Source organism: Erinaceus europaeus, chromosome 3 (genome assembly GCF_950295315.1).
Source record: "Erinaceus europaeus chromosome 3, mEriEur2.1, whole genome shotgun sequence".
In the NCBI taxonomy this organism is placed as follows: domain Eukaryota; kingdom Metazoa; phylum Chordata; class Mammalia; order Eulipotyphla; family Erinaceidae; genus Erinaceus; species Erinaceus europaeus.
The window spans coordinates 176,969,311-176,986,990 of NC_080164.1; the positions used below are offsets into that span (position 1 = coordinate 176,969,311).

Below are 17,680 nucleotides of genomic sequence, written 5' to 3' on the forward strand. Positions count from 1 at the left end.
TACTCTCAGAGTCAAAATGAGGCCGTGTCTCCACATCATGTGAGGTCTCCCATCATCTCTCCTTGGTGTCTTCCCCAGGTCCCCTGAAATAGAATAAATGTGCTATTTCCACCCTATTTCACTTTAGAATGTAAAACTCTACATTAGCTAGATGCATATGAATAAATTGAATTCTCCTTTGCACACGCGGGTATGATGCTCTTTTGATTACTCACCCAGAGGGGTGGGGGGATTTTCTCCTGCACCCCAACATTGGGGAACAGCTAGAGAGTAAATATTTTGAGGTTAATATGCCCTCTGGACTCTGTTGCATGTCTCCCCTCTCTCTCCCTCTCCCCCTCCCCCTCTCCTCCCCCTCCCTCTCTCTCTCTCTCTCTCTCTCTCTCTCTCTCACACACACACACACACACATTATAGGGGGCCAGGCAGTTGTACACCTGGTTTAGGCACATACATTACTAAGCAGATTAGATCCAAACCTCCACTCCCCAACTACAGGGGGGAAGCTTCATGAGCAATGAAGCAAGAACTGCAGGTGTCTCTCCATCTTGTCCCCTCCCTCTATTTTCCTCTCCCTTCTTAATATCTCTCTGTCTATCAAGTAAAGAAAAGGGGAAAAAAAGGGGAAAAAAAGGGAAAAGTGGCTGTCAGAATGGTGGATGTATTATACAGGCACTGAGCCCCAATGATAAGCCTGAAGGCAATAAAAAAAAAGTACATAGGGCCAGAGAAATAGCATACTGGGTGAAATACCCTGCTACCACACGGGAGGAAGTTCAGTGCTATAGTATTTCTCATTCTTTATTGTTGGTATGCATGAGACCCCTTCTGTTTCATTTGGTTTAAATCCCCCCTGCTTAACACTATTCTATTTACATAACCACTTCATTCTATTTACATAACCACTGTTAACAAGTTCCACCCTCCCTCCAGGGCATTTGTGGTTCAGTGATAGGATTCTCGCCTAATCTGCCCTCTCTTTGTCACACTCTGATTTTCACCAGTCACTTTTCTCTCCACCCTCTCTATGTCACATCCTGTTTCCACCTTACTTGGCAAGTATATATAAAGACAGCATTGTGAGTTTTACAGTACTGTACCTTGAGTTCAGCTTAGCTCGTCTTAGATTGTGCTGCGTCCTGCATGAATAAAGAGATACTGCATACAACCCAGCCATGAGTCCCTGGTCGTCTTGTTACCCGCCCGTGAAGCCAGCCCGGCGAAAACAACATAACCCTTCGAAAACAACACTTTATCTCTCTCTCCCTCTCCCTCTCCCTCTCCCTCTCCCTCTCCCTCTCCCTCTCCCTCTCCCTCTCCCTCTCCCTCTCCCTCTCCCTCCCTTTCCCTCTCTCTTTCTCTCTCTCTCTCTCTGTGTGTGTGTGTATCTGTCTGAATGAAAAAGAAAAAGTCATCTGGAAAAACGTGAAATTGCATACGCATGAGACTCTGGCTTCACCAAAAGGTTTTCAAAAATAAATAAATACACAGAACCTCAGTTTTAAAGTTACCCAAGTGCCAACCCCAGGGTATCAGCTCTTCCACAGGCCAGAGTGAGCACTGATGGACACCACCTATTTCTGGACTCAGGCAAAGAGACGGATGATGAAGAATCAATGTGAGGGCCTGGGTGGTGGCACACACATTAGAGAACATACATGTTACTGTGCCCAAGGACACTCAGTTTCAAGCCCTTGGTCCCCACCTGCCAGGGAGGATGGAAGCTTCATGAGTGGTGAAAAATTGCTGAGGTGTCTCTCTGTCTCTCTTCCTCTTTATCTCCCTCTTCCCTCTCGATTTCTCTCTGTCTCTATCCAATAAATAGACATATAACAGAAATGTCAAGAAAAACCAGTGTGAGTAAACAGCTAAAGAGAAGCAAATGTGCTCAGGAGGGTAAATCTGATGAAATCCAAACAAGGCAGAGGCTAGACCATGGGACACATGGTTGAGTATACCTGTTGCAGTGTGCAGGGACCTTGGTTCAAGCCCCTGGTCTCCTGCAGGGGGAAAGTTATATGAGTGGTAGAGAAATGCTGCAGGAGTCTCTCTCTCTCTCTCTCTCTTTATATATATGTCTCTCTCTCCCTCCCTCCCTTCCTATCTTCCCCTTTCCTCTCAGTTTCTCTCTCTATCCAATAAATAATAAATACAATATTGTTTTAAAGTTATCCAAACATGGCAAAAGGCCCACACCTACCATTGTCCCTTTGTAATGTGACAGGTAGGATTCCCATGCTGAGCTGTGATGTCCTGCCCACTCAGGACATGTTGTGGTGGGATCTATGCTTATGTTCTTGTGCCAAGGCTTCAGCCTAGAGAAAGCAATCAGCATCCTCTCAGATGGAATGAATTCACCCCCTCTACCTTCATGGAAGGATACTTGACTTGTCTGTAACTGGACAGTGACTCCTTGTTTTAAATGTGACCAGTCTATTTATTATCATCCATGCATTTATCTATCCACCTACTGATCCATCCATACTTCCATCCAGCCCTCCACTTCAATCCATTGATCCACTTACCCACTAACTCTGTCCATCAGTTATCTCAGCACACTGCTATTATAATGATGCACCTTGGTCCCACACTATTGGATCAGGACTAGGCCCAGAAGACCAATGATTTAACTGTCAATAGATTCACAAGGAAAGCAAACCCAACCTAAAACCCTCTCACTAAACACACAATGGTGTTCTCAAAGCTTTGCCAGGATTGGCAAACACTGTCTTCGGGGTCCATGCTGGATCTGGAAGAGACTACCTATTAGGGTTACCTGGTTGAAGAGAGGTCTCTTTCTCTCTCTAATCCTGCTGGGTCCTGCCCCTCCCACCATGCTCTGGGACCCTGGCTCCCTTCCAAATCCTCCATCACCAGCACAGAGGGAGAGGAAACTCAACTGCAAGCCTGCAGACAGACAGGCTGCTATCCTTGCTGCTAAAGTCACGGGGACATGCTGACATTTTTGTTTCAGGTAGAGGGACTGGTTCCCAGCAAACTTTCTAGCACACCCAACTCTGCAGATAAAACTGCTCTTGAAAATCAAAGTATTCTGCTTATTTCTTTTAATAATGATCCTTAGAGATGTGTGTGTGTGTGTATGTGTGTGTGTATGTGTGTGTGTATGTGTGTGTGTATGTGTGTGTATGTGTGTGTATGTGTGTGTATGTGTGTGTGTGTATGTGTGTGTATGTGTGTGTATGTGTGTGTATGTGTGTGTATGTGTGTATGTGTGTATGTGTGTATGTGTGTGTATATGTGTGTGTATGTGTGTATGTGTGTGTGTATGTGTGTGTATGTGTGTGTATGTGTGTATGTGTGTGTATGTGTGTGTGTATGTGTGTGTGTATGTGTGTGTATGTGTGTGTATGTGTGTGTGTATGTGTGTGTATGTGTGTGTGTATGTGTGTGTATGTGTGTGTATGTGTGTGTATGTGTGTGTATGTGTGTGTATGTGTGTGTGTATGTGTGTGTATGTGTGTGTGTATGTGTGTGTATGTGTGTGTATGTGTGTGTATGTGTGTGTGTATGTGTGTGTATGTGTGTGTATGTGTGTGTATGTGTGTGTATGTGTGTGTATGTGTGTGTATGTGTGTGTATGTGTGTGTATGTGTGTGTATGTGTGTGTATGTGTGTGTATGTGTGTGTATGTGTGTGTGTATGTGTGTGTGTATGTGTGTGTATGTGTGTGTGTGTGTATGTGTGTGTATGTGTATGTGTGTGTATGTGTGTGTGTGTATGTGTGTATGTGTGTGTATGTGTGTGTATGTGTGCGTATGTGTGTGTATGTGTGTGTATGTGTGTGTATGTGTGTGTATGTGTGTGTATGTGTGTGTATGTGTGTGTGTGTATGTGTGTGTGTATGTGTGTGTGTGTATGTGTGTGTCTGTGTGTGTGTCTGTGTGTGTATGTGTGTGTGTGTATGTGTGTGTGTATGTGTGTGTATGTGTGTGTATGTGTGTGTATGTGTGTGTATGTGTGTGTGTGTGTATGTGTGTGTATGTGTGTGTATGTGTGTGTGTATGTGTGTGTATGTGTGTGTGTATGTGTGTGTGTATGTGTGTGTATGTGTGTGTGTATGTGTGTGTATGTGTGTGTATGTGTGTGTATGTGTGTGTATGTGTGTGTATGTGTGTGTGTATGTGTGTGTATGTGTGTGTGTGTATGTGTGTGTGTGTATGTGTGTGTGTATGTGTGTGTGTGTATGTGTGTGTATGTGTGTGTATGTGTGTGTGTGTATGTGTGTGTGTATGTGTGTGTGTATGTGTGTGTGTATGTGTCTGTGTGTGTGTGTATGTGTGTGTGTATGTGTGTGTGTATGTGTATGTGTCTGTGTGTGTATGTGTGTGTGTGTATGTGTGTGTGTGTATGTGTGTGTGTATGTGTGTGTGTGTATGTGTGTGTGTGTGTATGTGTGTGTATGTGTGTGTGTATGTGTGTGTGTGTATGTGTGTGTGTGTGTGTGTGTGTGTGTGTGTGTGTGTGTGTGTGTATTGGGAAAGCTTGTGTATTGCAACCTGTTCTGTCCTTACTCTCCCAAGGTGTCCTTTTTGCCTGTAGTCAATGGATGAGGGAGAGGAGGCTTAAGAAGCTTCTCAAAAGTTGGAATATTTTGTCCAAAATTTGAAAGACAGTTTACAGAGACTTCACCAGATTCTCCTGGGACTTCAGGAAAAGACGGAATCATGCATCTAGAAGCCAATGGCTCAGGACTGCAGGAGCCCATGGCCGCAGCCAGCTTCCTGGTCTCATTTCACAATGCCCCAGGCCTTGGCTGTTGCCTGAGAATGCAAGCTCTTGTCTGAGTCAGTCCTGCCACCTAGAGACACAGCCCCGCAAAGCCGAGGGCTCCAAGCTCATTTGCATACATGAATAAGAGAGGGCTGCCACTCCAACTCGTAGCAAGAAAAAATAGCTTTGGGAATTCCTGATTAGTATTCAGAGATGCAAACTCCTTTGAGGTTGGGTGGCAGTGATTTGAAGATATTTTCACATTTAAGGGAGAGGGATGAATCCTGAGGCTTAACATCTGAAAAATAAAATAAAATAAAATAAATGCATTGTGCAAAATCCACTGAGGAAAGGCACCCTGGAAATGAGAGAATGCAGCCCTGGGTCCTCATATTAAATGCAGTTCCTCATGTCCTAGCCCTGAGGACCCTTCCCCAGTTCAGCCAGGTGGTCTCTGTCATCTTGTTTGTGGATCTGCAAAATATTTGCTTTTGAAAGATGTGATTACCTAAGATGCTTAAGGTGTAAACACAGGGTAGTTTTGTTAAGATGCTTAAGTCAGTTTGAAGGGGGCTGACTACTCTTTAGGGGGCAGAGATGGTGTCATTACTATTACTCTCTCACCAGCACCGGAACAGAGAGGCTGACTCGGGGCAGGAGACTCTATAAATGTTTGTTGACTGACTTCAAGTAATGGAAAGGAGGTCTGTTCTGCAGTGTGCATGCACTTACTGAGGTATAATCACAGTATCTGCAGTTTGTTGAACCAGCCGTGGTGTCTGATCATCTCAGATCCTTACGACAGCAATCAAGATAGGGAACGCTTTTTTTTATGAATCAGACTGAGACTCAGCTTGGTCAAGCTCTTCATCCAAGAAGACATGTGAAATAGGAGGCAAAATTCCAAAGCTTGACCTCTCTGTTTCTATGCCCACCCATGTGTATTATTACCACCACTGTAAACGTATTTCTCAAAAATGGAGAAGGGAATGCACAGCAATGGCTTGAAGATATTCAAAGTCAATTTCATTGTGGTAAGAGTGTATTGTAAAAAGCAACCCATTTGGTTCCCATGGAAGTAGTCCTTAGACCACCCTTTGAAGGACACTGGCATGGAAAGACCCTCAGCCTTTCTAAGAATCACTCTTTAAACCCATCCACTCATTTGGGAAAACCATAGATTACAAGATACAAAAACCTTAGTCTTAACACTCTGAGTTCAAAGTCAAGTGAAAGACTTTGGAAGCAATGCCCACAAAGGCTGAAAGAATCAGTTCATAGAATAGGGAGGTTGAGTGCTCAGAGAAAAATCTCAGCCACGGAGGGAAGAGATACACAGCCCAGGGCAAAAAGCAGAACAGAAGTAACCCTGCCTTCAAGTACCAGAAGGTATTAGTCAGGGACAGCAGAGGGAAGAATCCCAGGTAGAGAAAACCCAGTGGATACAAATCAGAATCTCCTACAGGGAAGTGCCCAAGGTGGCAGAGGGGAGGGGGCAGTAGAGAGATGGGTTGCTGATGCTAGAAGGTTCTAACACATCCATCTTTCAGAACAAGAGATGTCTTGTTCCACATGTGAAGGCTCAGTGTCAATGTTAATCACTGTAGTTTCAACAACAATTGCAATATCCTTCCAAGTGGTGGGTTTTTGTCTTCTGGGCTACAGTATTCTCAGCGCAGGGATATTCAAATCAGCTTCTCACTGAGAAGGAATTCAGAAAAGTCCAAGGCCCTCCCAAATGGATTTACCTTCTTGTTTCATTCATTTATCTTTGTCATCGCTATCTTAGAGCAAAGCAAACCTGGAAAAATCTCTAGCCAGAGGAGGGGGAACAAGGACACTGTGTGCAGAACCGGAGAGGGAGGACTGTCAGGACAAACAGTTGTCAGCCTGTGGCCCGGCCATCGTAGCGTGTGCCATCTACAAAAACATGAATAAAATGAAAAGCATGTTCATCATGGACTTTTATACAGCTGGGATTAAAATAAAATTGCCTGTAGAACTTTGTTCTTTTAAGTCTGAAAGATGGCGTTGTCTGCTATGTGCTCTACATAAGCTAGAAGTGTAGCTCTCAGTGAGTGGTTATATAAACAGAAACAACAGCGGAAACCAAAGTGGAGCATGCTATGCTTAAAAAACATTTTTTTTCTTACCTTTCTCTTTTTTTAGCTGGAGGGAATCATCTGAATTCAGAACAGAGCTACATACATAGTTTACACCCTGCAGTGTTTTCAGAGGGTTTCTGTGGCTGTGTGTGTGTGTACTTATGCCTACACCACATACAGTTATTAAATGGTCTTGTAAATGATAGTAAATTAAGTGGATCTAATCAAGCATTGGTTGTATTTCTTTTCCTCTGAATGTGTATAGAGGAAATTAGAATTTTAAAAAATAGCTTCTAAACAGCCAGAATTTCCACTTTCTGCCTCCCATAAAGAATTTTGGTCCATACACCTAGAGCGAAAGAAATGTTAGGGGAAGATGAGCAGAGATCTCTGAACTCCAATTCCATCAAGACCCTCAGAGAGAAGAGGGGAAAAAAAAGAAGGACACTCAGAAGTAGTAATAGGGATAGGTGTGACTTAAAAAGGAAGAGAAGGCAGGACTACACAGACAATAATACAGATAGATAGATAGATAGATAGATAGATAGATAGATAGATAGATAGATAGTCTACAGATAATAGTCAACCCATATCTGAGACCTTGGGAGAACTACTGCAGTTTCCAATGGAGGGAATGGGGACACCGAACTCTGATTGGGGAATGGTATGGAATTATACCTTTTTTTATTTTATGGTTTTGAAAATTAATATTAGATTACTAATATTTTTTCTTAATAGCTTTGTAAGTGTTCTAGTTGATTCTGTTGACATTGCTTATCACCAATCCTATTGTTAAGCAGTGAAACCTATCTGCCTTTGAATTCTTTGCAGTTGTGTGTAATACTGGAGCCAATGCAGGAGCTGATGTCAAGACATAAAACCTACAACCTCAGTCCCCGAGACTGCCTGAAGACCTGCTTGTTTCAGAAGTGGCAGCGGATGGTAGCCCCTCCAGGTACACCTGTCCTCTCTCCACCCCCACTCTCCCTCCAAACACATTTCCAAAGGTTCCTGCTGGGAGAGACTTGATGGGAGAAGAAAAGGAGATGGTCTCAGCTTTATCAGACAAAGTAATTCACTGGGGATGTTCTGACCGTCACCTGGCACTTAGAGACATTGAGTCTGAAGACAGAAACATTGCTAGAAGTCATCTGGGGTCTCCTCACTTGCCAAATTAGGTCCTGAAACCCCAGAAAATGGCAATGTCTTATTTGATGTCATAAGGACGATAGTGGCCAAAGTCAACATCAGAACTGGTTTCCTGTCTTCTATTCCAGTGGGTATGTCAGCAGATAAGCTGGCTGGTTCTTCACTGTCTGCTATTAGTTTATTTGATTATTTCTTTTACTTTTTAATTTCCACCAGGGTTAGCCTTGGGCCTCGGTACCAGTGTGACTAATCCTCTGCTCTTGGTGGCCTTCTCTTTTAGTGTTTGGTAGATCATTAAGAACTTGAGAGGGGAGAAGGGACAGAGAAGAAGAAAGAGAGACCCCTGCAGCATTGCTTCAATGCTTTTGAAGCTTCTTCCCTGCGGGTGGGGACCAGGAGCCTGAGCCCAGGTCCTTGCACATGGTAATATGTGTGCTCTACCAGGTGCGCCACTCCCTGTACCCTGTTTGATTATTTCTTAAGGAATGGTTGAAATTATGAGAAGGGACGTATAAGGGGGGAAAAAAAAAGAAAGCAAATTAAAAGAAAAAGATGGAAAAGAAAAGGAAGAAAGAGGGAGCAGCAAGGAAGAAGGAAAGAAGGAAGTAGGGGAAATATTTAACTTGGTCCTTGAGAAATATAAAATCCAAGGGTACTCTGATGATGAAGAGACATAAAAGCTTCATTTCCCCTCACTGGCCTAGAATTCATGCAGTCAGGAGACTGTAGTCTCCTGCTGGGGTTCTGAAATCACTGCTTGAAGTCATCATTAATTGTCTTCCTATCTAATACATTTTCACTCTCAGATGTGTGTTGAGCCTCATTGATCATAAGAGCAAATGTATCCCATCCGCTAAGAAATTATTTTCATAAAGAGTAATTATTAACACGAGGCGCATAGCTTTCTGAATCACAGAATGTAATGGCCACTTTCCACTGGTAATTGGCCAGAGGTGTTATATAAAGTGAATGTAGCAGAATCAACCAAGAACACATTTAGAAAGCTGAGAGAATGAACACTATTTAACAGAGAATGGTGGCATCCCCATCTACTTAAATGTGCTTAAATAGGCCTTATTTTCTCTTTCAATATTAGTAAGTCTTTGTGGAAAAAAAATATTCCAATTAGCGAGTGTGACGAACACTCCTGTTTTACAATAGTGCCTTAATTTGGCAATTCAGCAACTATTTATTAAGACCCTATGAGGTGATACATCAACCACTGGAGGAGATTCAACAGTGAATCAAACGGTCAAAATATTCCAGCCCCCACACGTCTTATATTCATTCATCTTATAGAGACAGACATAAACCTAGCTTTCCTTCTAAGTATCTGACAATAACCTTAGGAGGTACCAAATAAAACTCCCATTTTAGATTGTGAAACCTGAGGTTAGTACTATTCTTTGAAAACTATGGCCCAAACCACAGGTAGTCCTTTTAAGCTTACAAATCTCTTAAGTTGCACAGTCTCAGCTAATAGAACTTGAAGATATACTGGCCGTTTTCTGGCTAGCAAAACTCAGGGAACCCAAGAGAGTAACTCAACACACAAAGTTACAGCAAGTTTACTAGTAGACATGATTTGAGAAATAACCACCAAGCAAATTGGGGGAGGAGGCAGGGCAGACAGTCAGACAGTAAGAGAACTTGAAAGCGAGGCAGGAGAGAGACACATTAACAGAGAGAAAACCAACAGCCACCTGTTTGGTTTTTACTTGGTCTTTCAAGTAGGGATCTTATGGGTAAACAGGTAGAAGTTTGTCTCTGTCTGGGTGATGTTTGGCGGAGGGGGCTGCTTCCTGTCTTATTTGATGATTAGGTATGCAGACAGAATTTTATTTTTATTTGACGGAGGGGGCCGCTTCCTATCTTATCTGATGATTAGGTATGCAGACAGAATTTTGTTTTTATTTACTTCCTGGAGGACAGACAGCAAGATGTCTTCTCTGTCGAATTTCTCATCACTGTGATTGGTAAGCAGTTAGAAACCCAGCATTTCATCTGCGAATGTCTTAAGTCTTGGTCTGGGGATTGAAGGCTTTTACTCTGGAGAATTTTTAAAGCAGTTCTGTTTCACCTGCCTGGCAAAGAGACATATCCATCCATCCACTTACAGGAGAGCAGAAGTGACCCTTTTCATTTGGATGCATCAGGAATACTAGAGCTGGGCTGCAATATGACATGTGGCCAGTAGAGGCTGCTGTTACTCTCACATTTTGGAGTTTTGGTCCTCCCATTCTGACCAGGACCCTAAATACCTTAGATCAGAAAATGAAACAATCTCCCCCAGTTTTGTAATGACAATATTTTGCATTCAACTACAAAAGGGATATTTGTAGCTCAACCCTAAACCTAACTCATAGTTTACAAACATAGATGTGATCTCACGAAAAGAAATTGAGGCAAACCATTTGCTCTGGATATCAAAGCAAGAAGTTTCATACATTTTGTGTTCGAAATGAGTCTAATCTGGTGGGGGGAGGGGCAGTCAGAAGAAGATGGTGCACCCCAAAGAGACTACAGCACACTGTATGCAAGCTCAGTGTGAGTTGCTGGCACCACGGGGGAGTGCTGTGGCATCTGGGTAAGATCTAGGGGGGCCTCTCCTCTCTGTGTTCCCTAGCTGAAAGGAAAAGAATTAGAAAAGAAAAAAAAAAAAAAACAGAGAGTGCAGGATTAGTGAATTTATGCAAGCATGAAGCCTTGGTACCACCAAGAAAAAAATGCAGAATAAACTCACAGAGTGTCTTTCTTTTTTTTCTTTCTTTCTTTTTTCTTTAACAACATGAAAGAAATGAAAAGTGGCAGGAGAGGCAGGGTGTGTGCTTTGCCATGGGCAGCCTGGGTTCGAGTCCCAGGGAAAGGACTAGTACTATGGTGTCTCTCTTGTCTGTCTCTATTTGAAGGCAAAAGCAGAACTGAGACCGTGGCTCTGCAAAAGAAGGGGAAAAGGAGGGCTAGATGATGGTGCACCTGGTTGAGTGCACGTGTCACAATGCACAAGGACCCAGGTTTGAGCCCCCAGGTCCCCACCTACAAGGAGAAAGCTTCACAAGTGTGTCTCTGTTTCTTTCCCTCTCTATCTCCCTTTCCCTCTCAGTTTCTGGCTATCTCTATCCAATCAATCAATCAATCAATCAATAAATAAAATTTTTAAATTTTTAAAAAGGAAAGAAGGAAGAAAAGATGAAAGGAAGGAGGGAGGGAAAGAGGGAGACAAATCCATTCCTTGGAACTTAACAAAGTAACTTTCCTGAGGAAGAGTCTTCTGAGTGCGCTCCTTCTATTTTTCCGTACTGCAGCAGAACCCACAAGGCAACCTACCACCAAACGGAGAAAAAGGAAAAACTCCACCAGCAGCACCTCCAACAGCAGTGCAGGCAACACCACCAACAGCGCTGGGAGCAAGAAGAAATCTGCGGCCACCAACCTGAGTCTGTCCAGTCAGGTACCTGTAAGTCTCACTCTCCTCGCCTGCCCCTTCCCCCTCACACCTTACGGGTGGGGGGCACCCATCTCCTAAGAGAATATTCTCTTAGGAGGCTCACAGACCTTCTGGGCAGGTGGGGAGGGGATGGTGGGGTGAGGTGGGATGGGGCTGGGGGGTGTTCCATGGCTTCCCCTGCAGACTGGGAATTAGCCAGGAGTATATTAAGACTCTGTGCTGCAAGGAATCTAAAAGCCAGTAAGCGTCCCAGGCAGGAGATGTGTTAGGATGTAATTAAAATAGCACTTAGCATAGTGCCTGGGGGCATGTGAGGAGGCTTCCAATGATAGAGATTCTCTGCTCCCCTGGGAACCAGCTCCTGGAGGTTCTGGGGCTCCCCATCTTTATCTGAACAGGGCCCTTCCTGCTAGGGACACCCACCCCCTCTTATTTTAAGACATGGGTCATTAACTGCGGAGGGGGAGTCACTGAAAATGGAGATGAGTCCATTCTCCCCCTGGACATTTCATTAGTTCAGGAGGAGGGGCAGGTCCTGGTCTGGTCTTAACTCAGTTGACCCCTTGACCTCGCTCTTTCATTTCCTGTGGGGTGAGGGGGAGGTGGATCTCTCTCTCTCTCTCTCAAAGGTGTTTCTTTGGATTTAAGGAGGTTGACAGCCAAAGGAAGACCCCAGATAGAGTAAGCCGTGTAGGAACATTTTTCATTTCCACAATTTCTTCCCACAATTCTGTCCGTTCTCTAAGTCCTTCCTGGCTCAGAACTCCTCATCTTGGGATCAGACTATTTGTGGCTTTAAAATGTACCTCTCCCTTTCAGCACATCCTGTCCTTGTCCCCCTGCAGGGAGACGTGTTGGTTTCCTTCTCTCCTGCCTCTGTGTCATCACCCCATCACCGGGTGTCTGCTGTCCTTAGCACCCTGACTTTTTCAACATGCCTCATGGGTCTTTCTCTGTCTTTGGAAACGTGTCTTCTCTTTTGTGGCTTCCCTCCCTGATATGATTTTACTGTTTCCCCCTCTCTCACATTGTCCCCTCCCTCTTGGTCCTCTGTCCTCATCCTGACTGCTCGTGTCCCATCTCTCCATGTGAGAACCTCTTCCACTTGGAGACTCACCACTGATTTTGATTTCCAATAGTGTCTCTCAAACCTCTCTCCATTCCTTCCTTCCCCCACCCCCTCCACTTTTCATTGCTTAGTTCTCTTTGTCTACAACTAATGCCACCAGTCCCTGGGAAATACCCAAGTCATGGCAATTGAGAGACAGAGACAGAAACAGAGAGAGATTCATATCATTGCATTAGAAAGAATAATTGTAGGGCCAGGTGGTGGTGTATCTGACTAAGCACACATATACTATGTGCAAGGACCCAGGTTCAAGCCCCCGCTCCCCACCTGCAGGGGGGGGGACACTTTATGAGCAGTGAAGCAGGTTTTCAGGTGTCTCCCTATCTTCCACTCCCCTCTCAATGTCTCTCTGTTCTATATAATAAGAATAGAAAGAGAAATAAAGAAAGGAAGGAAGGAAGGAAGGAAGGATGGATGAATGAATGAGCCCCAGGAACAATAGATTCATAATGCAGGCACTGAGCCCCCAGGATAACCCTGGTGGTGAGAAAGAAAGAAAGATAGATGGAGGGAGAAAGGAAGGAATGTAGGTTGGTTCCAGGGCCAGGTGGTGGAGCACCTGGTTGATCACACATGTTACTATGCTCAAGGGCCAAGGTTCAAGCCCCCATCCCCACCTACAGAGAAAAGCTTCAGGAGTGTTGAAGCAGAACTCAGGTGTCTCTTCATCTGTATCTTCTGTCTCCCTCTTCCATGTCAGCTTCTCTCTCTATAAGAAAGAAAGGAAAGTGCGGAGGGTAGATAGCATAATGGTTATGCAAACAGACTCTCATGCCTGAGGCTCCAAAGTTCCAGGTTCAATCTCCTGCACCACCATAAGCCAGAGCTGAACAGTGCTCTGATAAAAAATAATAAAATAAATAATAAATAAAGGAAGGAAGGATAGAGGGATGGAAGAAAAGAAAGGAAAGGAGGGTCCTGGGTTGCACAATCTGACTGTGATGAATAGACCTTTTTCATTTTAAGACCTCTGGAAATGTTATTTAGGACACCAAGGCTGCCTTTTTTTCACTGAACAAGACTAATCACCTTTGAATAGTAAGGGGCAGAAGAACTAAAGGAAACAGTCTTTTTATTAAGATGCCAGTAATCTATGTCCAGTCCTAGTTAGTTCAGAAAATATACCGAGAAAGGAATCCATTCCAAATGTGCACGTATACTCACCCAACCCTGGAGCTGCGGAAATGAATTGTTGTATGTTTTTTCTCAGAAGTGAGGAAGGTATATTGTGAAGCATTCAAGGACTGCTCCATAGCCAATAAAGGCAGAGTAAATGCAGGAATTCAGACTAGTTCAACAAGTGTTTTCTGAGTCCCAACCTTGTAGTGCACTATCGTATGTATTAGGAAGACCAAGATTTAAAGAGAAAACAAGGGGGTTGGGGTAAGGCCTATTGAGGAGTTCAATGTCAAGTAAACAACAGTGGAAGATATCCTCTCCCTCTGGTCAGCTCAGGCTCCTATGTCATCTACAGAAAACTGTTGAAAAGGATTCTGAAGCCTACAGTTGTAGGTCATCCATTAGTGATGTCTGCCAAGTGTAGAGGTTGGGAGCACACTTGAGTTTATCTGGTCTAGTCAGTTATTTCCCTGTGATTTTAATGTGTGTGTGCATGTGCGTGTGTGTGTGTGTTTATGTAAGGAAGAGAGAGAGAGCAGAATTCTACTCCATCCTTTATGATATCCTATTTGTTTGCTTGCTATCTTTCTTGTCATTATGAGACATCAGGGACTGAACTCAAGACCTCGGGCATACAAGGCATATGTACCATGTCACTGAACCACCTCTATTTTTAATTTTTTTAAAAAATTTTTCTACTCCATTTTCTCTTTTTCCTCCAAAACGATAACTGCACTGTTTCGTAAAAGACAATTGTGTTAGGACTTGTGTATATTTAAGTTTTATTTATTTGGCATGAGAGAGACATCCAAGAACCACTCTGATACATGCATAGGGCATCAGAAATCAAACTGGAAGCCTCAGATATGCAAGTCCTGGGCTCTAGCAGCTGAACTATTTTCCCAGTCACTCAAGAGGATTTCTACTGAGTTGAGACCCTTGAGATGTTGTGAGAACAAAACACAAGAAAGGAAGGAGAATAAGTAGTTGGGGAGATAGCATAGCAGAAAGCACCAGACTTGACTTCCTGAGACCCAGAGGTCCTGAGTTCAATTCCTGCTCTGCTACGTGCCACAACTGGGCAATATCCTGAGTTCTCTTCTCTTCTCTCTCTCTCTCTCTCAAATAAATAACTCATATTATTTTCATTTTATTTGACATGAGAAAAATAAATTGGGAAGGAAAGATAGAAAGGGGCTAAGAAAGAGAGAGACCTGCAGAACTACCTCATTGCTCAAGAAGATTTCCCCTTGCATGTAGGGACCAAGGGCTTGAACCTGGTTCCTTGGGCATGGTAAAATGCATTCAGTCTAGTGTGTCAATGCCTGTCCCCCCAAGAAACAACATTTTTGTGCCTCCAGGGTTATCTCTGGGGCTCAGTGCCAGCACTACAAAGCCACTGCTCCTGGGCCATTTTTATTGGATAGGACAGAGAGAAATTGAGAGGAGAGGGAGAAGTAGAGAGGGAGACAGAAAGATAGACACCTGTAGAGCTGCTTTGCCACTTGTGAAGCACCCCTTCTTCAGGTGGGGAGCCAGGGACTTGAACTCAGATCCTTGCACTTAGTACTACATGCTCTTAACCAGGTGTGCCACCATCCAGCCTCCAACAACTCTAAACTTTAAAAGAAGAAATCCTCTAAAAAGAATAGGTCATAACTTACTTGAATAATATGCTACTTGGTCAGGTCAGGACTCATGTTCAATCCTGGCCTTCACCATATTTGAAAGAAGCTTTGGTGCTGTGGTCTCTCTCTATCCATGTATCTCTGCATGTATCTCTATGAAAAGAATTTTTTAATTAAAAAAAAACATTAGAAAGTGAGAATATAGCACTTAGCCATCCCCTCACTGTGCTATTAAAGATGTTCGAAGTAAGTGAGCCACGGACGAGAGGTGGAGAATACCTCCCAGGCTTGCAAAGAATGCAAATTCCTGCGTGCACAATAGTAGACTGGGCGTCAAAATGACAAGAATCTCTGCTAGCTGGGAATGACCCCCTTCTCTTGAGCTCCCTCTGTTGCTATTGCCAGCACAGTGTCCTCCACAGGCAGAAGCGTGAACACACACCGAGTGTCACCTGGACCACAGCTGTGGTCTGCTCAGCCGTGTGCGTGCGTGCCTGGCCAGGGCTAGCCTTTAATCCTTGGATTCTGCTTCTCACTCCATGGGCAGGGGCTAGGAGCCATCCCGAACTGCAGCCTCAACCCTGGGAGGGATGGAGGAGACCTGTGTCATTCAACAGCAGTGACCCCTGCTGGCCAATTTAAGGAGAAGCATTGAGGGGCCCTGAAAGGAGTCACTTCCAGTCCTCCTCAGAGGTTGGTGGTCCTTGCACGGGGGATGAGTGAGCAGAGGTGACAAGGGGAAGCATTGGTGGCACCTCCAGGGAGGAGCAGAGGTCTGTTCACTCAGGCAGCTGAGGGCCCAGGAGTCATGCAGGGGGATCTCACCTCCTCCGGGAACCTGAGGTAGCAGAGATGGGAAGGACTCATACCCTGACTGCCAATAATGAATGTTGGGGTGGGGGGTGGGGTTGAACATGTGGGGAGTGGGGGAAAAAATGATGTCGGTCCGTGGTCACGTTGCATAAGTGTAGCCAATGGAGACTGCTGGCCAGAGCAGAGAAACACACACCTAGCTTCAGAGAAACCAGGTAGAAACGTGTGCAAAATGGTGTGAGTGAACCCAGGCATCTATGAGCATGTGAAATCTTTGCACAGGGCTCTCTGAGAGCTTGCCATCAGTTCACACAACCCCACACATGTGTGCATGTGTGCATACACACACATATACACACACACACATATGCAGGCATGATTATGGGTCTGGCTAAGAACCCATGAGGTGAACCTGGCACTTCTCTGGAATTTCAGCCTCTTCAAAGTGTCTATTCGCAGGGTTTCCTTTCCAGCTGCCCATTAGAGAAAAAAAAAAGGAGATGCCAAATATTCTACAAGCTGGGCCCGGCCCCGATTGAGATCATTCAAATCACTATTTTCATAGCACTTTTACCTCAAGTAACTGGTTTTCTGACACAATAAAAGCATCTGGAGTAGGTGAAAACGAGGCGGAAACACTCTTTGCTTGTAATATCACGCTGAAATAGTTTTCTTTTTCTTCTTCTCTGCTGAACTCCTTACCCTGTCCCAGCTTCTCTCTCTGTGACCTTGGACTCACAATCCTAATGCAGACTCACAAAACGGGCTGTCACTTCATTGTCCTCCTTCCGTCTAATGCCTGTTGCTCCCAGCCCTTCCAAGGACATCACAGAGAAGGCAGGAAGTCAGATCCACCCTGCAGCCTTCCTCTGTCCACTCTTGCCCTGACTGTCTTGTGTTGTCTTTGTTCTTAGTCCTAAGCTTGTTCTCTGAAATGTCTCACTAAGTGGCACTTTTCTCCTGCACATCTGCGGTGGGTCACACGCCAACTGCCTGGCTAACTGGGTCCCATTCCCTCCTCAGCAGAGGTCACAGTATCTGAAGTCCTTGCCTGCTGCAGAGGCAGTGTCTCCTCCATAGGTCACCTTCATGCCTACAGGTGTCTCCTTCCATATCAGTGTCACATCTGTCTCTTTATGGCCTGACAAACTGGCCCCTGCAAGCCCATACTGGACTATCCTGCCACTGAGTTGACCCAATTCCTTTGGGAGGCCTTTTTACTTCTCCTGGGATGTGTCTCCTTGAAGTTTTATTTTTGCAAACTCAGCAGCCTGTTTTGCTAGGAAACTCCGCCCTTTAGCAGTCTATTGATTATCTCCCTGTAACCTCTGGGGACCAGGATCTATCAATCACAGTTTTCCATTTCAAAATAAGCCAAAACTAATTGAGGCCTGTGTGTTGGGTGAGCACCTTCAAAGTTCTAGAATGAAGTTGGAGGGCCCCCTGGGCCTCCTCTCCAACATAAGCAACATTTCACTCCACCCCACACCCACCCCAACCCCAGGAGTCTACTTCTCCCCAGTAGAGACATCGGTCCAGGTGCCAAGGCTTATCATTG

At 44.5% G+C, this 17,680-nt stretch overlaps 1 protein-coding gene across 9 annotated transcripts in view; it reads left to right on the forward strand.

The window, feature by feature from the left end:
- Positions 1-17,680, forward strand: part of LDB2 (LIM domain binding 2) — a 436,562-nt gene that overhangs the window by 416,029 nt on the left and 2,853 nt on the right. For 3 of the 9 annotated variants that reach the window (XM_060188311.1, XM_016185912.2, XM_007517864.3), the window contains 2 exons: positions 7,668-7,791; positions 11,291-11,442. In XM_060188311.1, coding sequence (XP_060044294.1) covers positions 7,668-7,791; positions 11,291-11,442 — 276 coding nt within the window. Of the gene's footprint in view, positions 1-7,667; positions 7,792-11,290; positions 11,443-15,856; positions 16,003-17,680 lie in introns of all 9 variants that reach the window. The other 6 variants (XM_060188312.1, XM_016185911.2, XM_060188314.1 and 3 more) reach the window with 5 other exon arrangements.